The sequence below is a fragment of the Tauraco erythrolophus genome, chromosome Z, assembly GCF_009769465.1.
Source record: "Tauraco erythrolophus isolate bTauEry1 chromosome Z, bTauEry1.pri, whole genome shotgun sequence".
In the NCBI taxonomy this organism is placed as follows: Eukaryota; Metazoa; Chordata; class Aves; order Musophagiformes; family Musophagidae; genus Tauraco; species Tauraco erythrolophus.
The window spans coordinates 44,334,816-44,360,523 of record NC_141496.1 but is presented as its reverse complement, the minus strand read 5'-3'; the positions used below and the strand labels follow the sequence as shown (position 1 = coordinate 44,360,523).

The 25,708-nt window shown below is 42.9% G+C and overlaps 1 protein-coding gene across 1 annotated transcript; it reads left to right on the top strand.

The window, feature by feature from the left end:
• Window positions 1-668: 668 nt before the first annotated feature.
• KIAA1958 (KIAA1958 ortholog) lies at window positions 669-24,494 on the top strand. Its single transcript, XM_086629787.1, has 2 exons — window positions 669-1,812; window positions 23,449-24,494. The coding sequence occupies exons 1-2, from the start codon at window positions 669-671 to the stop codon at window positions 24,492-24,494; spliced, it is 2,190 nt and encodes a 729-aa protein (XP_086485913.1).
• The last annotated feature ends 1,214 nt before the right edge of the window (window positions 24,495-25,708 follow it).

The following is a 25,708-nucleotide window of genomic DNA, read 5'->3' as shown; positions in this document are numbered from 1 at the left end:
CTTATATGTAAACTAAAGTTTCTGGCCTTCATTTTGATGCCAGTTGAAAAGGACATATTTGATACATTTGAGAAATGTGCATAAATGATGTAAAATGTCATAAAGTTTCATCAGGTGCAGAGGGAGTGTCTGAGTTTGTGCTTGATTCCCGCCCTGATGTTCAAGATGGATTGTATGTTTTGAGATTTTATTTAAATTTCATTTCCTAAGTATGAAGATGCAATCACCGTCCTTTGGGCTGCATTTGCATTTTGTTGGAGATTTAAGCTTCAAATCATGTTGCCACTGATCTGGCTTGTTTAAAAAGCCATTTTATCTGATTGTAATTGTGTATTGCTGAGATATTCCTTCCCTTGGGTTTAAAGGCAGATTTTTTTTCAGGCAGAATGAGGAATGAGGCTGCTTAGAAGCAGGCACTGCTTTGACAAACGTGCTTTGGAATGCATGCAATGAGAGTGAAATGGATTTAGCTGATCTTAGGAATGTTTTGCTTGCCCGTGTGAATGTGGTCTTGCTTCGGGAGTGCTGAAGAGTGGGATTTGCTCTTTGTTTGCAGGTGAGCAGCAAGCATGAGCTTGGCAACACGCGACCGTGAGCGTCAGGACCCTGTGATCTGAACCGCGTCTTCAGTTGACTTCCCAGCAACAAGGCGCTGTTCATCCTGTACCATGGAGGACTGCCTTCACACCTCCTCCGAGAACCTCTCCAAGCTGGTGAGCTGGGCCCACAGCCACGGCACCATCTGCAGCCTCATCCCCAACCTCAAGCACCTGCTGTCTGAGGGGGCCCACGGCAACCTGACGGCCATGTGGGGCTGCAGCGCTGGCCATGCCTACCACTGGCCCCTGGCTGCCACGTGCCGGGCCGGCTCCCAGGAGCGCGTCTGCTTCCAGGACAGCCGCAGCTTCAATTCGGACAGCCCCAGCATGCTGGGGGTGCCGTCGGAGGCGCAGGCCAGCCCCCTGGAGCGGTACCCGGGCCGGCCAGGGAAGGCCAAGCTGGACTGCACCCGCACCCGCGACTCCTGCGACTTCTCCTACTGCAGCGAGCCGTCGGAGCTGGGTGAGCCCATGGAGGAGTACGAGGATGAGGCCACCCTCTTTGACATGGTCTGCGAGTCCTCCGTCACCGACGAGGACAGCGACTTCGAGCCGCACCCCCAGCGGACTCCCACTGGCCCCCGCAAGCGGCCGGCCGCCGGCTTGCCCGCCGCCGCCCAGGCCCCACCGGCCGATGAAGGTGGCAGCGAGGTGCTCCTCAAGAAGATCAAGCAGGAGCTGCCCGAGGACTACTACATCGTGGCCAACGCTGAGCTGACGGCGGGCGCTGATGGGCCAGCCCTGGCGCTGACACAGATGTCCAAGCCCAAGCCGCAGGCACAGGCCGGCCCCGCCAGGGCGCTGCCCCAGCCAGCCGGTGGCCCGGACCTGGACCCGCCGCGCCTCTCCGCCTCCCCCCCTGTCCCGCCACGCCTGGCTGCACAGAGGCTGCCCCGGGGGCCACTGGCCTCCCCGGCTCGGGGGGCCGGCAGTGGCCCCGTGGCCGCCCTGCAAGCGCCAGCCACCAGCTCCAACGCCACTGCTGCCACCGGGAAGCCCATCAGCATCCCGCTCTCGGCCCTGCAGCTGCCCGGTCAGGAGGAGCTGCCTCCTGCGGAGGAGACCCTCCCGCCTGCCCCGCAGCTGGGTGCGAGCGGCGAGGTGGCCGGCTCGCCCTCGGTGAGCACTGAGCCCGAGGTCAGCTCCAGCCAGCAGCAGCCCCACGCCATCCCCACCGCCACCCCCGAGGCAGCGGCAGGGCAGTCGATGCCAGGTAGGATGCTGGGCTGAGTCGAGGGCGGGTGGTGGTGGTTTGGGGATGGCCCCTCAGGCACAGGTCAGCGAGAGGACAGCCGGGGAGGAGGTGTTGTGTTGCACGAGGCTTCCCTGGTCCTGGTCCTGCTGGCTCGTAAGCCTGTAGGAAGAGAAATCCCCCCTGCTTGGAATAGGATTTGGAAGACCTTGACTGAGCAAAGGCCACGAGCACCTCCATGAGAAAGTGTGCCGCTGCCATAGGGAAAGGGCTCTTCGAGGACAGGTTTGTAGGTCCACTTTGGGTGCAGCTGTGTCATGGGAGAGGGCGTGCAGCCAGCTTGCTGGGTGCACGGTGCAGGGAGGACATGAAACCTGGCCATGCACTCTTTTGATGAGCCAGAAAGAAGCGGTCTGAGCCAGAGGAGCCTAGAGTTTGGGGCTGGGTGTTACCTGCGCTCTGTCAGAAGAGTCATGTTTGACATGGAAAGGCAAAGGAGGGCACAAGGAGAGTACCTGGAGAGAGGTTTGCACTTTTATAAATCTTTATTAAATGTTTTCACTGACCAATAAGTCAGAGCAGCCTGCAGAGACGAGAAGGACAACCACAACCTTAACTGTGAAATTGATAACACATAAACTTTAATCCAAGAGAAAAAAATGACTTTTTTCCCCTCTTCTAGTGGAAGTTCTCATATCCCGTGTCCTTCATTTTTTTCATCCCCTGCTGCTGCCAAAGCACTGAGAATTGGCACAAACAGATTGACGTTATTGGATAAAGAGTATGTTAAAACAGTGTGCTTCTGCTGAATGATTATCCCATGTGCAGAATAACTCAGTGTTGGCCGTAGGTCTTCTGGAGGGGGAGGAAATTTGTTTCTTGAGCAGACTGACCGGCTCCCTCTGGACCTGAGCGCTGGCTTTGCTCTTCCAGCTGGTGAGTGGTGCCATCCCAGGAGGAGGCGAGAGCAGGAGTGAGTTCTCTGTCTGCTCTCTTGCTGATTCAGTCTAGGAGTGTCTGGTCAGACAGAGCAGAGCCCAGCGGTGTAGGGAAAAAAGTTGCCTATATGCAGTCCCTGTGACAGATACTGTAAGTGCTAAAAACAATGACTTTAACAGTCTGAATGAGGCTTCAACCTGGACACCCTGAAACCTGATTGAATGCTAGTAAATCTGTTAATGGGCGAGAGCCTGTGAATTCTGTTGCCAAATAAAACAATCGGCAAAGTTAAATACTCAGTTTTGCTAAGTAACACTCCACTAAGCATTAAAATTTAGAAAGGATTATAATTGTCTTAGTTACAGCAAAGCAAATTCTTCTTTCTGACCCATTTCTGCATGGCTGCATCTTTGAGATGTTAATTTTACAGTAGTCCTGTCATGTAACATCCTGCGTGGAAATTCCTTTACAAAACTCCGTCTGGTTTAGAGCTGACTGTGCTCATCTTGATACGAGAGATATGGGATGCCTGATGTCAATCTGAATTGCGTGGTAAACCGACTTACTCTGCATTCCTCGGTTTATAGTGTATCACTGCTGTGTATACTAGAGCTGATTTCTACCAACCTGCCCCTGCAACTTTCTCAGGCTCAAACTTGCAAGCTAGGTCAATGGAATACAGAATTTGTCCATGTAGGTGTGTGTGTTACCTGAGAGAGTGACTTGCTTTCAAAAAATTCATTACAAAAGCCAAACCCTTTCAAACTGCTTTTGCCAGGTCCTCAGAAGCCAAACAAGGTCAGCAGTTGTTACTGCTTAGAGTTAAACCTTACAAGAATGGACACAGTGCCACATTTTCACATTTATATAGTTTCCAGAGCAGGATTGGTCTGTGTCTAGTCTCGCTGTGAGGACAACGTGGAATTGCATCTGGATGTACACCCACTGCGTAAATCAACCTTCAACACCTACTAGCACTTCTTGCATTGGCAGCAATGTTACCTCAGTGTGCTGTCCAAATTCCAGTTCAGTCAGTTATATTCTCAATACTTAAATTTCTTGTGTTCTTCTCAAAAAGTGTTGTGCAGTTCCTCTCCTCAGCCTGGTATATAGTGTTATTGCAGTATGCTGTTACTGTATGCAGAGGTAGCTGCATTTTAACTAGGGTAAATGATTGACAGACTGCTAAAACTTGATACTCAGGTCAGTAAAGTCTCCAGTTCCCATAGCGCCTGCTGCTTTGGGAGAGAAGTGCTGGCACTAATAAATCTTTGAGTTGCAGAGAAATGGGAAATGTTGCCAAGTGAATTTATTACAGATGCGTAGTTCCGCACAGCAGATTCTTGCAGATACAGCGTGGAGGTCTGATTAAAGCCTAGAGTCGGGCGATGGCTGATGTGCAGTGATTTCATTAGGTTATCTCTTAACAAAGAGCGATGTACTGGAAGTGGTGCATGATATATGACGTTTGAGCAATACTGAACCTCAAGAGGGTGTTTATCTACCTTATGTAAAAATGTTTCTATCCCAAACAGACAGAAACAAGGGTGACTATAATTTCTTATGTAGAAAAAGGCAGGAAATAATTATACCAAGGAACCTAAAGCTTTTGTTAGTTTATATACTCCGTAGATGCTTGACAAACAAACAAAGGTACAGTTGAAAGTGAGCAGGGAATTTAAATTCCACCTTATCCCCTGCAAAGTGTTGCTTAATTTTAAAATAATATATGATACCTTGCTCCCGGTCCCTTTAGAACTGGTCATAATATTTATGAGGTCTTTGCAGGACTAAAGCCTTAAATGATAAGTTATGATTAAAGGGTGTGATCCAACCAGCAGGAAATATTACTTCGAGCTTTAGCTTAAGTCACACATCCTTGCATTTGTATCAGACACAGCTGGTAGTTTCCATGCATGGTAATTTCATGTCATGAAAATTTGAGTGAGAGTCTCCATGAAATAAAAAATATTGATAATACCTTCTAGCTTAGGCCAGTTTAAACTACATTATAGTTTTGGACTAGTTTTTCTTTCAAACTTTTTCTTTTTCCTTTTTTTGCTCTCTTTAATGGAACCACAGCAACTGAACTTGTAAGCAGCGACTTCACAAATGTATTTTTGTGTCTTAAAAGTGAAGTGGCATCCCGATTCAGTGAGGTTAGACACTGATTTCTGTTGGGTTTAGGTCTCCGTCTAAGCATTGTGGACTATACTGAATTGTTTTTGTTAAATTTCAGTGGCCAATCGTCTGTGAATTTTCAGATAGTTCTTTACGACTTTATTAGCAAAGCCTTCTAGAATATGTGTAGGCATTATGTAGTCCTTTTTTTCTTGTGGAAAAAATGAGAGGACCTGCATGAGATAGGAGAGAGATTTTTGCAGTAGTGGAGAGCAGGGAATTTCTGCAATTTCTACTTTCCAATCAGCCTCTCTTGTCTGTTCCTTTTGCTAGTGCTTGGTCTGTTTTTTATGTCCAAGGACCAGCAAGGGCAAGATAGGTCACATCAGCGAAGATGAAAGGTTAGTAGGAAACATGATACTTTAGGTTGCAATACATGCAACCTAGAGAAATTAGTGACGCTTGGATGTCTCGAAACCACGAGTGGAAAATATTTGGTGTTATTGCAGAAGGATATGGAGGAAGACAGTGGCTCAGAGAAGGATAGAGCTTATTGTGTAGGAAGGCAAGTTTTGATCCTCAGAGAGGTGCAACTTACTTTGTAAGCAGAATTGCTGAAGTATTTATGAAAACTACTCACTTTCCACCTGAAGACTGAGGGTGAAGCTGTGCTTTGGATTAACAAGACAGTGCAGCAAGACATCTCTGGTCCAACACTAGTTCAACACTATAAACACAGGAGCAAAGAGTTCCATGAGGATACACTAAAAATGTGTGAAATCCGTGTGTACAAAATGTGCAGAATGCAAAGATTAGTGAGTAGACATGCAATATGAAAAAATCCTGTAAATAAAGTGACTAGGGTTGTTGCTTGTCAGAGATACGTGAAATCATATTCTGTGGGTAGCATCACAGTGCATATCCATCACTGAACTCACTGGGCTGCGGGGTGATGTTTTACAGGTGCAGGTTTTTGCAGAGTTTGGAGGGGAAACACGTCCACAAGTACCGCTGCTTTCTTAGTCAGCGTGCCGCACACTGTCCCTCCACTGTGGTTATCAAACGGTATCAGCAGTTGAATCTGTACTGTGATGGATGGTGCTCTGGTCTCTGCTGGTGGCAGTGCTTAGCCTTGCTGACTCGTGTCTCCCCTTTGAGCTCCTCTCTCTTATCTTCTTTTATGTAGCTGGTGTGTCATGATCCCAGATCAGTGCCTGGTGATCCGCTGTGCCTGGTGACTTGGGCAAAGATTGAGTTCTGCTCCTGTGCTCTCACCGTGGGAAGATGAGAGCACAGATTGTGGCCTTTTGTGATTGCCACCCAACTTGGGTTGACCCTCACTCTGCTCTCAGTGTGGACATCCCTGTTGATTCCGGGTGTTCATATAATGTCTCTATCTGAGCATGATCATTATAAAATGCACTGCATCTGGGGGTTGTCTGATGTTGGTGTAGAGCTTTTAGGTGGAATATTTTTAAGTATTTTTCTGCGATCAAAAGAACTGGGACCTCTTCTCCCTTTCCCCCTCCCTCTCTCTGCAATTGTGTGGGTTTAAATTAAGTGGGAGCTGAGATCCTGGTGTGATCATGTGACTAATGGATTAGGAGCTGTTAGATGAGCATCAAAATGTTACAAGACTTTGAGGAGAACAAGTCCCCCACACCTCATGAATTGCCAGTTTTGTCTAGGTTTAGCTTAAACTCCTAAATCACTGTTTACACTGCAACAAAAAGAAATGCGTCTGCTAGCACGTTTCAAGGAAGTGCAAACAAGAAAAAATAATGTCTTTTTTTAGAAGGTATATAAAGCATCAGCCATACATACAGAAAGGCCAAATTAATCCCTTCTGTAGTTCTTCCAAGTACAGTGGATCTGTGTGCCAAGAATGAATGTAACACAAAGCAAATAATCCTGTCAGAAGGAAGTTACAAAACTTTATTTAAGCTCTTCCAAGAACACTCAGATAATTGCTGTTAGGTCTCTGTATTTATAGTTTACGTACAAAGATGGATGACTTTTGGCTAAAGTGACTGCTGAAGTCTGTGTCCAGGGACATATGCTGCTGAATGTGGCCAAGTGAACAATTAAACGTATGTAGGGGTGAGACAGTCTCTTCCCTTTTGCGTTGGACTAAAGAGTTCAGAGTCCACTGGTGACTCTTTACGTCCCATAGTTGATACCTATATTTGCTCTAGTAGCTGAACTAAAATAGCAAGTCTTGAGATACATAATTACAAAAAGCATAGTACTTTTTTTTTTTATAAGTTGCAAGAGCCTGGCTTATTTAGAAGACTAAAATTAGATCATTACAGTTTTAATCATCAGAAAAAAGAAGCTAGTGAATTGATTAACCACCTCCTGCACTGCCACTGCTTTCTGATCTTGCAGCATGGATTTGCCAGCCCACTCCCACCCTTAATTAGCTGTGTCCAAATGCTATTAAATTATAAACTAATGTTTTGGAGACTTTAGAATTTCTGCTGGTGAGGCTGATATTACTTATCTTTACAATATTGTAGGGGAGTTCTGTTTAAAAGCAGTACAATATCATAAAAAGGACAAAGTCAGCCTTGGCAAAGTAGTCATCTATTCGCTTTTATCATCGGGGTACAAAGCATGACAGTCAAACTGAAAAAAAAAAGTGAAACCCTAGTACTAATAATTCTAATACAAGAGTATGTTTTATGAAGCTGTTCCTACCAGCAGCATTTATCAAGTTATTAATTCTTACAGGAGAACATTGAAATGAAGACTCATCAAGTATTACAACATCTTTAGATTTTCACTGTTCTCAAGAAATGTATTTATCACCGTTTCAGGATTCCACATGTATTTTCTTTAGTGGAAATTCCTTCCAGACACAGAAGGCTCAGGCCAGCCTCTTTGCAACGTTGAAGACCAGCAGTGAACTTCTCATGTAGAGGGTGATCTTCTTACTGTCCTAAATATTAAGTATTTATCAAAGCAGCTATGCACACAGGAGATAGGCTACTGCTTTACTTAATGCATGGCTTGTTTCCTATTTTCACCATGGACCTCCTCCAAGAGGAACTACCTGCAGCACACAGAGACATCTCTTGGAAGCAGCATTACTAGAGATGTATGTATACACATTTTGGAGGAAACCATTCATGAATACTCATGCTGAAAGTATGTTAGTGTGAGAGACATTTGGGGATGGGTTTTGAGTTGTATTCCTGTGATAAAAGCCGCATAGTCCTATTGATCCTCTGCAGCAGGTGAGGAATGGTAGTTTCTATGCAGTCTGTAGAAGCTGCTTGCCTGTAGCTAGGAGGGAGTTGAATCTGTACCCTCAGGAAGATCTATCACGGTCAGGCGCCAGCAGTTTTTAAGGATTAAGTCTGTAAAGCATGCCAAGTTCAGCTGCCAAACAGTTGAGAATATTCTCTGGAGTTTTGAGTAGAGGAATTGCATCACTGAAAATTATTGACACATCATTTAAACATGTATTTTTAGTTCAAAGTACCATAGCACAAACAGCATTGAGTAAGATGGTGTGTCATATTAGAAGAGAAACTGCCCACTTCAATGAATGGTTGTGTTCTGGAGCATCACTGCTCGTTTCAGCCTTAGAAATGTATGCTCTCCTCCATTGCCCCAACATGGAAGGCAGAAAAGTAAAAAATAAGAAGCACAAGTGAGAAGCAGAAAACAGTCATTTTGTAAGACCAACATGCTCTAGGTGCTACGCTCTCCTGTTCACTAAAGGTGTCTTAAGCAAACTGCTGTTCTGTGCAAAGTACTGTGTTTTGTGATGCTGGTATATAAAGGAAGAAAATAAAGCCTCTGCTGGTTCCAGCTGTTCTGAAAACATATGGAAACAACAAATTAAACCAAACAAGTCTGTACTGGACATCACTTTATTTTTAGGATACAGAAGATTATTTAACATAGTGTTTTTGATCAGAGATCTTTTTCCTTTGTGTGGTCTTCGCAATTGCTCTTTCATTTTGCAGCTGTTTTCATCTTATGATTTGCAGGATCAGATTAAGATCTGCAGGGGAGATGCAGTGCAGCAGCCAAGAGAGACACTGACCCTGGAAAGGCCTCAGACGTATACTTTCCTTTTGCACTTTGGATGGAGTGGTGGAATGAAAAGGGAATACAGGACTTGGCGTTTTAGGTCAGGATGCTTTCTGAGAGTGTTTTTCTGCTTTGGATGAGGCTGGTACTTCAGTAAGTCTATCTACACAAAAACTATTTCACATATGTATTCAAGGTCTAAGCTTTTAATAGCAGCAGTAAACCTTGGGAAGAACAGTTTTCACCTGTCTCTATGATGGGAGCACGCCATTTCTGCACAGGCTGTTCTGTGAAGCCAGCACACAGTGACTTCTCCTTTCTCCCATTTTCCTCATACCTAAATTATTTGCCTCTTAGTGAGCCTTGTTCTGTCATGCCATCTTCTTTTTGTGCTTGCAGTGAACCTAGAACCCACTTGAGCATGAAACAGATCCATAAAAATTTGAGTGTGTTTCTTTGTATCTAAGCAAGATAAGGATTTTGAATACAGAAATTCTTGTTTGCGTTTTTCCAGAAAAGAATACAGAAGCATGATGGTAAATATTTTATCGCGATTGGCACAGCACAGAGCAGCACTTGCTGAAACATCCAGATCCTGGAAAGCACTGAAACGTGCTGAAATCCATCTTTCTTTGATATAAATGAAGCATATGCACATGCTGTTTGCAGAAAGTGTTGAACGAGGCTATTAAATCAGAGCTTCGAGAAACTGAAATGCCTACTTTCCCTAATGAATCTTTCTTGCTGGGGCACCCCATGAACTGCTCACACAAAAGCTGCTTTTGACACTGGTTGTTCTGAGCAGCTTGAATGTGACTAGTGGTCTCTGTGGGACGAGTGGCCAGAGCTGTATTTTTGTTTCCCAAATGAGTCTGCATTTGTCTGGAGCCAAGCAATGCTGCCCTGCAAAAAGGCAGGATGCTGCTGATGGCGCAAATGTTGTGTTAGAGGTAGCAGTTCCCAGGTCCTGGCTGCCACTGAATCCTGCCTCTCATGGGAGCTGGGAACAGGGAGCCGCTGCATGCGTGTTGTGTAAAAAGCAGTGCTGAGGACCTTTCTGACTTTGTCTTTGGCATCTGTGCTTACATTGCCATCAAAGTATCTACAGTTCCTTGCTGCCTGTGGAGAAGAAATGTGTTTTTCAGGCTTGCAAGCTCTATTTTCAGGTCCCCCAAGGACCAAGCATCCTGCCAGAGAAATAATAGTTGGAGACTTTGAGCAGTCTCAATTTTCTAATTGAGCAGTGAGTTACAGTTGAAAATTTATCGTGAAACACATTAAGTGTGTTTTAGTAATCATACCCAAAATATGTCAGAAGCTCTTTCTCTCCTTAAAAAAGAAAACAAATTAATGTTGGATTGTTGTTTTCTTTTTCATTTGCTTGTTGGCAGCTGTACACAGGTCATTCAAATCCCGTGTGTAAAATCACGCTGACACCTTCTGTAAATTAATTGCAGTTTTTTCAGTGAGGCACTTCTGGCATATCTTTTGGCCTGCATACAGGAGTTGACATCTCACTACTCATTAGTGGTGTTATTTTTTGTTAGAGGGTAAGGAATGTAAAATTGCTCCTTGACAAGTGTCTATATATCTTTATATGAAATGGGTCACAAGTTCATTTAAAAATGAACTTAAAAAGAAGTTAAATTTCTTCATGCCATCTATCTTTGCTTAGAAGCTTGATTACTAACACAGAATGCTGGTTTTGGTGTTTTTGTGCAAGCTTTGGAAAAGATCATTTATGTATAATATGATATATCATTAATACAAAGCCATGGAGAATCAAACTGAATAATAAAGACTCCACAGCAAAGTGCTGTTGTAGGTCACCATCTGTTTTGTGGGTTCAGTTTGGTTCATACTGGTGGCATTTCCAAACTGTGGAATAGCAGTGCTGGTAGAGCACAAGACACAGCTTCAAGTCACCATAACATCAGTGTCTCTCATCGTGTCCATATTTAAAGATTCAGCACCAAGTGTTTCTGACTCTTTCCTTGAAGGAAGAGTGCTCCACGCCCATGTGTCAACTCTTGTTCCTCTTGGAATTTTCAATAGGATCATCACTTGCCTTAGGTATGCCATGCTTTGCTCATTTGATGTACTAACTCAGGTGGTTACCACTACCCTAGGTCAAGGCAGCATTTAAGGGAGTTGAACGTATTCCAGGTGTTGGGTATTTTCCTTTGTTTTTTGAATCTAAGTGCAAGGCCTTTTTTCCTCTAAAGTCATTTGTGTTCCCAAGTAGGCAGCTTTGGTGAAACAGTCACGACCTCCAGATAAGGAAGTGCTATGTGACTGCAGGATCAGGGGCCAAAGGCATGCCCTTTGGGTCACAACAAAGGTACTGTCAGAGTATATTGTAAAAGCAGCTTGGTTGACCACCTACTCAGTCCTCCGTTACCCTTCTATTGATTTTGTGTGGACGTTTTCAGTGAGTAAATAAGTGAAATGTTCCGTTGCAAGCTACACTATGAGCATATGAAATATGTTTGCGCTATATTGCAGTAACAGGATTGTATTCACCTTCAGGGAAAAACATATGGCAAAACTTTATTGGAGATGTGGTGCTATCTTTGTGCAATAGAGCATGGACATCATCACTGCCAAGAACTGAGCGCAACACCTTGGTAACACATCCACCAAAGGGGAGCCAGTCTATTTCTGGAGAGCAGAAAATCAGGATTTTCAAATGGCTACTTTCCTTTAAGCATTCTTTACAAGATGTTGAATAGCAAAGGCTGAGGCTCCTGCCTCTTCAAACAAATTTTAAGTTTCAGAGTGAGGCCCCAACCTTGCAGAAACCCATGAATGATCTGTGTAAGTTAAACTTCATGTGGCTTGACATGGTGACTGTAGATCACAGCCTCTTTTGGCTCCTGCCAGCATACTGGTTACCCAACCCTGCTCTGTTTGGTTTTCCCTAAAACTTTGTATGTCCTTAAGTCATGCCATTGGGAGTGAGTGCCTCGAACTGTAGATGAAGGCTTTATGTTATGTGCTTAATTATACCTTGAACATTAGGTGCATTGGCTGTATCTGACTTGTAACATATACCTACATATACGTGTTGTTCCAATTAGTTAAACAGTAAGTGCACACGCACACACAGAAATACTGTATGTGTTACTGTTGATTAAACTCAGGGTATCTTTGGAGTGGCAGTGACACTGTGATCTGTTGTTGCTTTTCATTAACTAGGTCTTTGTGATGAACACATTGCTTGAAACCATGCCATTATGGATTAATAATACTTAATCACTTGCTTACTGATTTGTCCTTGGGAGGGGAAAAAAAAAAAAAAAAAAAAAAAAGAAAGAAAAAAGCTGGCCTTTTGTTTTGTTCAGAGAACGAAAAAATTGATTCTGAGTTATTCTGACCCAGGTCACATCACCCCAGTGCAAAAGCTAAATGTGCTGTTATTACTGAATTATTTCAAGCAGGACACACCTGTACCTAAAGATCAAGCCTGTGAAAGATAAGGATGTTACTGTCTAATCTTTGAATAGCTTGCTTCATTTTTCTGTTTACACTCACCTCTGTCTTAACTGGTTATCTGCCTAATCTCTGCTTTAGAACTGCGGCCGGTCACGGGTAGCAGTATGAATAAGCCTTAGAAGCATGAGTGGTTTTGGATGGGAATAATGTAATTTTGTCCACAACTTGGAGAGCTCTTCTGATTGTGGTGAGCTCTGTCCTTCAGTCATGTTGGTGTGTCATTTTTCTGTCATTGACTCTTGGGAAATGAAGCACTGCCAGTTGTTTGGGACTTGCTCTCTTTTACTGACTATACAACCAAGAAAACAAATTATTGGACATGAAAACTATTCTTGGTATTACAGCACAGCATTCACTCTAGTGTGCTGATATATGCTTTGCTTTTTGGTCACAGATTTACATTTCTTTTTTTCTCTGTACAAAGAAGTGTTTATACTCTCTGTTTCCTCTTCCCTGATTTCAGATAGCCCTTAGAAAACTTTGACAAATAACTTGTCCCATTTACCATTCACTTGTGCATTTGTTAAAGACATCAGACTGTTTATTGTGCTACTGCATAATAAAATAGCAATATATATGTATACCATACATCCATAATTATATCCATTAAACTATACCCCAAGTCACCTTCTGTATGAATTAGTTGCTGTCATTTTTGGTATGAACTCATTCAGTAGCAGGGGAACTAGTTATTCATATCCTACATAGAAGCACAAATTATTTTTATGGAAATAACAATACGATCCCAGCAGGAAAATTTTGACAACATAATTATGGAAAAGAGATAATAACAATATTCTGAGCAGCAAACAGGTATGCTCTCTGTGTGAGTACATAGCTAGAAAAAAATTGAAACTCCTAACTCCTCCATTTATTTAAAGATACTTTACTCAAGTAGAGATGCAAAATGTGACTAAATATCTGTTCAATTAAACTATGAAAAGTAAGTTTAAACACGTATTCAAGGGCAGAAATAAACGAGTTGTGCCATGAACAACAGCCTGGTTCCTGACGAATGTGCGTTCCTTATCTCTTCGTCTCCTCTCTGTGCAGAATTTCCAGCTGCTCCTGTGCCTCTTGAGACTCCTTGTCCTGGCAAATATGGGGACGTGCCCTGGCTAGTCTGGAACAAAGCATGTGTGCTTTGGTCAGCCGGGGTCTGTGAGCAGCTGCCTAGCAGAGTATCTAACGCCTGAGGTCTGTGGCTTTTCCCCAAGTTGGGATGTATTCATGTCTCTGCCCTCTGCCCAGCTGTTGAATCTCCCCCAACCCTGTAGGACCTTTACATCTTTGAACATCCACCCCTTCCTAATATGGTGAGACTTGTGTTTGCAAAGGTTAAAGTGAAGTTCAAAGTCATAATTTTTTTCTGGAGTGGGAACAGAAGAGATTTCTCAGCGCAGGCTCAAAACAGAAAAGCAGGCTAAAAAATCCACCTTAGGAGCTGTTCCACTTGCAGTGTTGCACTTCATCCTCTCTGGAGAATTGTGTAAATTGCTGGTCCTTAAATTCCGCTCTCTGACTCAGTGAATACAAAGGAAATACATGCCTTAAAAGCATGCATTAAATCTAGTTAGGTAAGGTTGTAAATTGTGAGTTCTTTGTAGAGTTTGTGCCCTTCATTGCTTGCTTTGCTTGTACTGGAGAATACACCATGTGGAAAGGTAAAAGCAAATTGATCTGGTTGGGCAAAATCACCAACAGAATTTCAGAAATAAACCCGAAAGCTCTGTAACAAGGTAATTTGAGTACTTTGCTAAATTAAAAGATGGGAGTGGGAGAAAAGGTACTGACATACAGTTCTTTGGGGTGCTTGTGCTGCAATCTGTGTTGTCAGAAGTCAATGGCACGAGCTCCCAGCACGTTTCCTGTAACACCTGCAGTAGATAGTTCAGCCAGAGCAGAAAAGGGTACCTCTTGATTCACTACCAATTGCGCTTTAATAAAATAGAGGGAAAAATGTCTGCAGTCTCTAATAAGCAATATATCAACCAGGCGCTGTCAGCCTGTGTAGAGAGCTCCACAGCATGATTTATTATGTTAATTACAGTCATGTGGGCCTCATGCTCTTAAGTCTGAAACTGCTCACATTCTCAGCTTGATTTAAGAGTGTGCTTTGGCCAAGACTTAAAGTGCAGCTTATTACGATTAATGTAATAAAATATTTATTACATACTCCTTTTCTTTGTTTCACTGCTTGTTGCCCCAGTTAGACTGCCTCGTTCTGAAACAGTGATATAAATTAGGTTTCAGATGATGAGGTTCCTCATCTGTTTTTAATCTCTCTCTTCAGTGTTGTTCTTTTTTTCACATCTCTTTGTTCTGATTCTCCCTTCTCTCCCCCTTGTCTTTTATTTCACTCCCATATTTCCCAACTCTGCTTCTCAGCTGCTGTCTGGAGGGAATCAAAAGCAGGCAAATTTCATAGCCCTGGCTCATCCCTTCAAGACCTCTTGCATTACTTTCTCAACTGTGCTTATTAAAGTTAGCTCTTAAATGCAATGGCATTAAAACCAGTGTTAGGGTGTAGCTGAGAACATGCTAAGCCTCTGGTGATGTAGGGTGACGTGTAAAGAGATGCCTAAACTGTAAGGGGATACGTGTTTGTGTCCCGTTTCTCATTCTTCTTCCACGGGGCCTGCAACTGCGGACAGGCACAAAATTCCACTGTGCCAAGTTTTCCAAAACAGCATATAACTTCGTACCTGTGATTTTGTGCAAACCAGCCCACTAGTTAAATTGCTGGCTGAGCTGTCAGCACTTGCAAGATCTGTTTACACATGTAAATCTGCCTTTCTCTGTATGAGCACATAAAGGTGGAAACCTTATAGAAAATGTAGCTTCTTGTTTTTCTTATATCAGAAATGGATTTTTGCTGTGAGAATTTGTATTTTTTACCCTAATGCTTCACTAATTTTCAAATTTTAAGCTTAATTCGACAAAGGAGTTGTTTCTCAGATCTTTACAGGTTTTCTTTCTCCTAATTTGGATTTTTTCTTCTTGTTTTTTCTCTTAGCAACTTTTGAATTGAGTCATCTTACACATATAAATGTTACTGAGTTGTGCCCCTCTTCCACCTTCTAAACATATAATGACTTAGTCTGGTCGATTTCTACAGAAGCATATACTTAAATACATGGACTCCAATCCAGAATGCTCTTAAACTATGCTTTGTTGAACTGGAAACTTATTTAAGAGAAAACCAGATATTCTGCTGAGGGCTTTCTGAACTGGTGCCAAGTCCTGTTGGAAAATGAGTGCATTGCTTCTGCTGTGCATCGTCCAGCTTTCAGTTCCAGGGTAAGTTAGACAATCACTGACATACTCCTCTAAGAATTCCTTCTGCCATAGATCTGGAGAGCTGGAGTTGGCTTATTTGTTCCTGCCAAATGGAGGTGGGATCTGGGTAAACATGAATGGAGTAGACTCACTGTCAGGATACAGAGGAAATGCATCCTGTTTTGCATTGCAGCAATTCACACCAGGGCATCACAGAACAGCTCCAAAAGGAGGTAGGAAACTATCCAGTCTCATATCCCAGAAATACTACTGTAGGTGTTCAGTTGAAGAAGTGAAATGTGAGGTAAAACTCGCAAGCAGCACTTTTCTTTTCCACTAGCCCTGGCAAAACCAAAACCAGACAACTAGATGAAATGGAGATCATACTTGAACAAATTAAAATATTTTTGATTTAGAGAATGCATTTTTAGAACCTTTGTGTTGAAGTAGCTCAGATGTCATGTACACTCAGGTGGAGAAGGAGCAGGGCCTTGTGCAAATCAAAGTCCCCAGAGTGCTGCTGTTTTGCACCCTTCATTAGTGATTGCTCATATATACTGTGTAAAAGATTGATCCAGTCAGTCATAGGAAGACATAAGTTCTTAATCCCTTGTCATGGCTACAAATTCTCTGTCATCTGAGGATCATGCAGTAGTCCCATTAATATTGATGTGAATTTTATTGTTGACTTTGCCAGCATCCAAATTACACTTTGTATCTTTTCAGCCTGTTGTGGTGAGAAAGTAGTGAAAGTGAATGCAAACTGAAAACCAGCACTAGTGTCTGAGTGAGCATTCATTTGTCAGACCATTCTGTACCTTGCAAAAAATGTACAGATGACTAAATTTATTTTGGTGACTCTTACTTTGTGGAGATACCAATGTACAATGGAAAAGGCTGCCCAGAGAGGTTGTGGAGTCTCCTTCTCTGGAGATGTTCAAAACCCGCCTGGATGCATTCTTGTGTGATCTGATCTAAGTGGTCCTGCTCTGGCAGGGAGATTGAACTAGATGATCCTTTGAGGTCCCTTCCAATCCCTAAGATTCTGTGATTCTGTATAAATATTCTCATGCTCATTTGCTTGGAATCTGTGTCCTTTTTTCTTTGATGGAATCTAAAGCTCTTTAGTTTTGCAATCATTAAATATTTCACTGAAAATTTTCTTGGAGGAGGTCAACTGAATAGAAGCATAATTTGTTAGGGCCAGAAAGCATGAAGTCTTTCATAAATTTATTTTAATTAATAAATTTCTATCGTACTACAGATTTTACATGCTAATGAAAGCCTTTTCTAAAAATGTTAAACTACATAGAGATTGACTTAATGTAGTGGAAATAGGGAGTTTTAATTGTTAAACAGAGTTTAGTAGCAACATCAGATGGATAGGGCAGAAATTGAAGAAAAAGTGCAGGAGCACTTTCTTCTACTTCAGTAATCTTCAGCTAACAAGTTAATCCTTTGATCCTGCAGATCTCAGAAGTTGTTAGATGTCAAAACCTGATGAAAGTCTCCAGGCAGTCACACGGTTTTCTCCCTTCTTTTTACTCTGACTCACCAAGTCTTAGCTTAAATATGTGATTATTATGGCACAGGAAGTGCACTTTATTTGGCCTTAGGACTTCCTTAAGAAATGGTTATTGTTGAACGTGAAATAATTACATTAAAACATACGTATTCTGACTTAAGCCTTTGACTATTGCATGTGTGTAGGAGTTGCCCCAAGGAGGCTAGTCTGTACCAGACAGTAAAAGTGCCAAAAATATAATTCGCTAAATGTTTCGCTCTCCCTATCTCTTAGTTTCAGGGTGTTTCTGCAAATGCTCAGAGGCATTTCTGGTGAGGAGACCTCCTGCTCGTACCCTCACCCTCGCTCTCCGGCGGCGAGACAGGAGAATGGCTTTCACTTGGTTGTTCCCACGGTACAGTGAAAACCAGCTGTCAGCTTTCTATATTTTGCACACAGAAAGAGGACTGATACTCAGGGATGCTGTGGTCAGCCTCTCCTGACAGGGAAGCTGTAGCCCTGCTTCCAGGAGGGCACATTTGTCAGAGGGTCCCCCAGCCTTTTGCCCCATGACTTGACCATACCTCCGTTGTGCAACAGCACACCCTCTGCCCACTGATGTTGTTGACTTGAGAACGTCATTTGCCTGGAGATACCATCTTGAAACAGGAGGGCACAGGGGAAAAGGAAGGTAGGAGCAGGCTGAGGTTTACGTTAACTTTTAGTGTTCTGCATATGGCTGTAGCCCATAGGATGGATGTCACTGCTCTTCAATAATAATTTGCAGAGCAGGGGCAAGAGCCAACCTGCAAAGTGCTGGGGTGTGGAGAGAGAGCACTTAGCTCCAGAGTGGAGATATGTGGTGCCTTGTGTGCAGTTAACTGGGCTTTTTCACCTGAATGAAAGCATTTTGGTGGAAGCACATCTGCTGCAGAAGCATTTTCCTGGTCAGAACGCAAATTGGGCAGAGAAGACTTTGGCTGGTGATGTGACTACCACCAAAAAACCCACCTTACTTCTAATGTGCTTCTTCTGATATCTCACTGCCTACCTTAAGCAGAGTTTAAGACTGTTTGCACTAGTAGTTCAGGTTCGTGACTTCCACTAATACTGCAAACTGTCTCTGGACATTAACAGTCTGCATAAGTCTGTCTTGAAAGCAAGTGCCTTTCCCCATGCCATACGTAATTACAGAGGTTATGTCCTTTTCAGGGAGTCTGAGTGTATGTGTGTGTGCGAGCTGAAATAAAACCAACTCTGACTTTGATAATTTCGTTGATAATGTTAATTCTTGGCTGTGTTAAGATCAGATTGTGAAAAGATGAGAAGGCAGCTGTTGCTTTGTGGGAGGGATCGTCTCATGGTTGTGGGCTAGCCTGGAACACTCGGCTCCCTCTAGGTTTTCTCTTTAATCTCTGCCAGGTCACTTTATCTCTTTGGTCACATTTAAACTAGGGCATCTTAACTACTCAGCACTTTTTCAAAGTCTTAGTTGGGAGTTTACCCCGGATCCCACAGTAGGGTGGGTTTTACTGGCTTTTTTCTGCCACATTCTGGTTTTCTTGGAAATTAAAATCCAGTGTGGGATCAGACAGTAAACACAAGAGCTCCAACCGGGTCCTTTGTGCAGTGTTGCAGCTGGGGGGCACAGGACCTCAGGAGATGCATCTCCAAGTCGATTTATTTTTTATGTTTCTGCTCCTAGTCTGTGAAACAGGAGTAGCAGCACTGCCAACTCCAAAGGTTGTGTTATGACAAGGAAAAGGCATTAAGGACAGCTTGGCTTGGTAGATCATTAGTGACAGTAGTCTTTGGTTGGTTGGTTCAGATCGTTTTACTAGCCGAGACAAATTAGACCATAACATGAGAGTATCTCTCTTCCTGGATCCTAACAACAGACCCCCTACAGAAGACTGTAAGAAAGGTGCAAGCATATATGACAGCTTCCCAGTCTCCTATCATCCAACAATTTGCAGCTCAGGGACGTCCTGATACAGAGGGGCTCTCTTGTATGGAAGAGCACTTTGTGATTTTTTTTTTTTCTGTGCTTTTACCCAGTTTTGAAACACATGCATACGGAAGAGTTGATGATACTGTGGACAGTGGAGGTCCAAGAGCAAACAGGTTTGTGCTCACAGTGATCAAGGAACTAATGTAGATCCACACTTGTGTTTTCAGTAGTTTTCATTAGGACCACAGAAAATTCAAATAAATTTAAAAAGTAAGCCCTAGCCAAAAGAGCTTTTGATCTCTACTCAGCAAGATGCAGCACAATGAGACCAAGCAAACATCTGCAAACTTACATTGGAAACACTTGTTTCTCAGGACAAGAACATTCGTTTTCAATACCCAGATCCAGAGATGAAGTCTTGTACCTCAACAGTTCTCTCAGCTTGTCAGATCCTTACCATAACATACAGGTTTTCAAAAATTCACTGTGATGATGCTTGAGATGCCTTCTAGTCTTGAGTTCTTAATGATTGAATGACTTCTATGTAGCCTTTCTCTATCTGTCAGTCTGGGTGAATTTGTAAGGAACAACATGACATTACACCAGTGTAATCTTCTCTGACAAGATCGCAAGGCCATATGGCTAGAGCAGAAGCAATCAATATCAAATATGCCGACTGTAGTAAGGTCTATGATTGTGTTTCTGCTTATTTCCTGTAGGCAAAGTAGAGATGTGTAGGGTAGATGAGTTTGTTCTAAGTATTTTACAAGGGCCGTTTGCAGATTGCACCCAGAGAATAATTTTTCTGGTCTCCTTGTCCTGTCAAAGGTTGTACAGAAAGGATGTAAGGTGCACCTGGTCCGTGGCACTGTTTCATTAGGGATCCAAATGGCATAATTGTACCAGGTCTCTCTGGGATGAAGTTAATTATCTTCATAACCACCTGTACCCTGCTGTAGTTCAGTTTTGTGACTAAAACAGTGTTAATGACACACCAGTGTTCTAGCGGTTGATGAGCTGGACTTGCACAGCGTCAAAGCTTTCTCTTTTTCCCACTCTGTCCCCCAGCAGCTAGGCATAGGGTGGGCAAGAGATGGGAGAGAACACAACAAGGACAGCCAACCCAGACTAACCAAGGGCATATTCCCTGCCCTATGACATCATGTTCAGCAGTAAAAACTGAAGGGAGGTTTTTTTGGGGAGAGGTGGACACTGCTCAGAGGCTGTCTAGGCATTTGTCTACTTATGGGAGGTGGTGATTGATTGCCTTTGCATCACTTGTTGGTTAGGTTTCTTTTTTCTCTTTCCATCAGTTACTAAACTGTCTTTGTCTTGACTTGCTTTTGCTCTTCATGTTCTCTTCCCTGTCCTTCTGGGGTGGGGAGTGAGCCAGTGGCTGTGGTGCTGACCAGACTCAACTACCACAATAACAGAGAATAAGATTACAAAATTAGCAGAAAACACAAATTTGGTGATATTAAACGTGTGCCTGGATACAGTTTATGTCTCCATGGTAGCTGGAGATGGATTATGTGGTTTCTTTCAGCACTATTAAATCTCATTGGTTAAATGAAGAACTAAGACTTTCAGGACATGAAGAATTATGTCTCCTTCCCAGGCTATCCTAGGCTATAAAGAGCTGTCTTAGTTAAGTTATGCTCAGCTGCATTGTCTGCTTTTGCTGTGGATGAAGAGCATATGCAGATGATGACTTTGGCTCAGCAGACATCTGATGACTTTGTCTATCTCAGACTCTGCCTGTTGGGTCTCACTGCGTCCCTGCATTCGTCCCATGCTATGAGATATCCCTGGTATTTAAGCAGTCTTGTAGGAAGAGCATAATCCACTACCACTGCAGGCTGGATTCGCAGTCAAAATGGATGTAGTTCTCCTGATGTGGCTGGATGAGAGCTGACCCTTTAACATTTCCCATCTGCGTTGTGGATTAACACACCAGAGCACTGCAGGAATGTGGTGTTTCTGGGGTACTGTTTCGTTCATGCAACTTCAGGGGATCTTTAATTCAGCATGGGTTTTATAACTGTTAGCTGCAGATACGGCAATTTCCTTTGCAGATTAAGGAAAGATGCCATAACATAAATGACTGACTGGGTGTCACTGCTGTGTTGTGACAGGCTGTCCTCTAAGAAGTAGTGATTGATGATACGTATAAAACTGAGCCATTATAAGTTCTGTTTATATTGAAAAAGTACTTAAAATGTGGGCTGTCAGTCAAAGCACTGATTGCTCACACAGTGCTGTAGTAAGTGGTGGTGGGTGAAGTGAACAAGGTACCAGAGTAAATGTTTGTTTCAGGGCTTCAAACAGCATTGTCTTTCTCTTTCCAGCCTGCATCTAGCCATAATAAAAGATCTATCCAATACATTGCCTAAAGCGTGAAACTTCACTGCAGGCTGCTAGGAGCACTTTGATATGGACATAAATATTAAAAGCAGTTTCTGAAGCAGGCTGGTGACCTTTTCTTTTTCCCCTTGAGCACAGTGAAGCAAACCTCAGAGCTCTGTGGCAGCGTTTCTCATGGCTGCAGAAGCCTCCACAGGTCTTGGCTGCAGACTCCTGCTTTTCTGTGCTTTGCAGAGGGTTTGAGGACCCCTCTCAATAGGTTTCACTGGGTGCTGTGGATGTGGGAGATGCCTGGCAGTGAAGACACAGGACCTAGTCCCGGGGAGTATAAACTCAGCCCTGTTTCTGGCCTGCCAATAAGTCCTGGGGCAAGTCACTCCCAGTGCCTGTCTGCTGCTGTGGTGTGGAGGTAACGGGATGGACTCTCTTCAGAGTCACTCTCTAGATGGGTGGAAAGGGAAGCTGCCCAGCGGTGCATCGACGTTTCTGCACTGCATGAAGCATTGTAGGTAGGCTAGGGAAGGAGATATGGCCACCTTGCTTTCCCTGCTGCCTCCCCTGTTAACAGGCTTGCAGGGCAGAGTGGGCATGAGGAGCAAGTGTCTGAGCACTGCTGCAAAGCATGCATATGCTACATGGCCTGACAATGAGCTTGGCTTGAATGACAGAGAGGCAGTGGAAGCTTCCACCTGGTCTTGTACCGCTTTGTGGTGTGTACGTTGGGTGGGGAACTCTTGGCAAGTGTTACTATGACACTGCTGAAAGGACACCAAAATGTATGGGTTTTGCAGTGAGACAAACCAAAAAGAGCTTGCTTTTTTCCCTTCTGCTTCTTAAGTGGAATAGAGAAAAAAGAATGTTCCATTCACAGTTACAGAGAATAATTAAGTCATTGAATTTTTCCTTCTTTGCATTTACTGTTCATTTTCTAAAACCATTAAGGTTTGTCACATTTATAATGACAGTTCCACCCTTGTGCTTGTAAGCTACATCCTTGTACAGACAGGTAGTTTGCATATGCCAAGAAAACAGTCCTGAAGTACACGCATCACTTAAATGTAAAGAGCTTTTCTTTTTCATGCTTACAATCAGCCCAAAAATCAGATGTCAATAACAATATTGTGAATGTTGTGGTTTGATATGTCACTGATTGTAAGGACCTTAGAGTATGGCCCTATAGAGCAATATAAAGTTGTTTCCAGAATTCGATTTTTCTGCAAAATGAAAAGAAATGGTCACAATTGTACTTCCACTGTCAAGGTACAGCTTGATTATGTAGAGAGACTGTATAATTATGTTTTTCTTCCGTATCTTCTCATGTGAACGTATTAACTTTTTTTTTATTCTCGTACGTTTATAAATTACACATTGCTCTGTAGTAGTTTTACCTGCCAACTCCTTTGTTAGGATGTGCTGCATTGTTTTGTACTGTACATTTCTGTCTATGTTTATTTAGCTCTTTAAAAATGTGTCTGATTAAAGATAGTTTTTACTGTGGTAAATATGATGCTTTAGTTATTTTTTATAGAAAAAAACTGGAACCAGTACAACCTCTGGTTTCACAAATGAAGCAATTCAGAATGGGCTTCTTACTCGGATTGGGCCCTGCACACAGCATTGGGATCCACAGAAAAACCTTCTGCCTTGAATTTCTTCTAAAAAGCAGATTGCTTCTAATACAACTGTTTTCCACAAATCTCCATGCACAAAACTGTGCCCCAGTGTCATGAGGAGCTCACTTTGTTTTGTGCCATACTCTAGCACATCATTTGTGAAACTGAAGTTGGCTTTTCAGTCATGTGACAGGTATGTAATGAAGTTTTCCAGTGCTCTTTGTGAAATTGATTTTAATTTTTTTCCTCTTTTTTTTTTCCTTTTTAAGGAAATTTGTCTGGGGGAAAAGCACGTTGCACAAACTCACTGCTTCTTCTTTCTTTTGTCTTTCCTCTTCTTCTTCCAGACCAGGATGAGAGAGCGGCGGAGCTCAGCAGGGAGCAGAATGAGAAGACAATTCGCAGCACGCAGACAGCTCTCCGCAATTTCCGAGAGTTCCTCATCTCCAAGTACCCCTCTGAGACCCGGGAGATCTACGTCATCCCCTGCAAAGAGCTTGATGCCTACCTTGCTTCCTTCTTTGTGGATGCCAGACAAAAAGATGGGTCTGAATATGAGCCAAACAGTCTGGCCAACTATCAGTGTGGGCTGGAGCGGTATCTCAAAGAGCACAGGTATGGATACAGTATTACGAGGGATAAGGAGTTCAAGAGGTCCCAGGAAGCTCTAAAGCAAAAGCAGATAGAGCTGAGGTGTAAAGGAAAAGGAAACAAGCCCCACAAATCCATGAAGCTCACTTTTGCTGACGAGCTTATCCTGCGCAAAAGAGGCTTGTTGAGCCGGTACAATCCCGAAGGGCTGCTGAACCTTGTCTGGTTAAACAACACCAAGGCGTTTGGACACTGCACAGGTTTCCATGGGTCCACCCTCAAGTGGGGAGATATCCGGCTGCGGGTGACAGAGACCGGATTGGAGTACCTGGAGTGGATGGGGCCAGACAACGGAGACGTCAATGCCAAGAGCAAGAGGGGCGGGACAGACTCCCGGGTGTATGCCACGCAGCATTCCCCACAGACCTGCCCCGTGCAAGACTACAAGGAGTACGCCCAGCGGCGGCCTCCAGCCATGCGCTACGAGGACGCGCCTTTTTACCTGTCCATCAAACCAGTCGTCAACTTGGCCGCACTTCACTGGTACAATTGCCAGGCCCTGGGGAAAAATAAGCTTGCCAAGATGGTAAAGACGATGTGCGAGAAAGGCAACATCCCCGGCAGGAAGACCAACTTCAGCGTCTACCAGAGCTGTAGCACCCTCTCAGAAGCACAGAGCAACCAGCTGGTGCTGATCTGCAATAACTTGAGCCAACAGGCTGCCCAGTCCATGGCAAGCCACTCCAATACTGGCAACTTCATAGTGTCAGCATCCTATGACTCTTCCTCTGACACTGCTTGAAAGAAGGATACCACCTGAACACCTTTTTCTTTTCCTTTTTGTTTCAAGCTTTGAATTTGTGCCCAACGATACACATCAACTGTGATTGTACACTATTCCCCCATAGCCCTCTCTCCAGTGTTAACTCACTTTATAAAAATATATAAATATATAATATATTTTTCTTTTTAGAAACAAGTCAATAGAAATAGTTTAGTATTACTAACATAGTATTTATAGTGTTAATACAAAAAGGAAAGGTACTTATGGGTTATAATATAAATGCAGATTTTAAAAGGACAAAAATGGTTCTCAGGCAACACAAGATAGACTGGAAATACCGTTTTTAACATGCACACATCAGTGAGTATAAATCCCCAGGGAAGCTTACGTAGCAATTCTATTTTAAAGCATTTTTCAACTTCTTATTTTAAGATGACCTCCCAGAGTGGAGACAAACTTATCACTGGCTGCTGCTTCTTACCTGCTGGCTTATACTTGATCAGCAAGACCAAGATATAAGAGACATCAATGTAAGTTCATGAAACCATTTACAACAATTTTTGTCTGTTTTTTATTTTGTTTCCTGAGGCTCATTTATGCCAGATGGGAAAAAAAGTCCTGAAGTCAACTAAAGCCCATTTTTAACTTTTGTTTTTCTTAATGATTTCCTGTGATCAAAATGTTGCTGGTCTTTAGACTAAAAAGTATTGTTTTCAACAATATGCAAAAGTATAATGGCAAAAACACTGTCATACGCATAATTTTAAGTGTTTAATCACGGGTTGTTAGTATTTTGTCGCTGTGTATACTTAATGTAAAATCTACTGACTTAGAGCTACTCTTTCAGTATTCTGGGGAATGCAACAGTTCAGAAAAATCCACAATCTCATCCTAAACTGTACAGAAAAACTGCATCAAATATGTCTTATGCCATTATTTGAAATCCACAAAAGAAATAGCATGGAGAGTGTAACTATAATTTCATATTTACTACAGAAAATGAAAAAGCTGGATAATTTCAAGTGCTAGCAAACAAATTTAAGTCAGCTACACACAATCTGTTTCCATTGCAAACAATGAAAAACGTGCATGTGAATCCAAAGGCAGAATTTGGTCCTTAAAGCCTTGAAATAATGAGTGCTACTGCTCCAACATTTGACTTTGCAATGTAAATGTTCTTCTTTTCTAAGTATGGGGAAAACACTAACAAATTTGGTATTTCAGTGAACAAT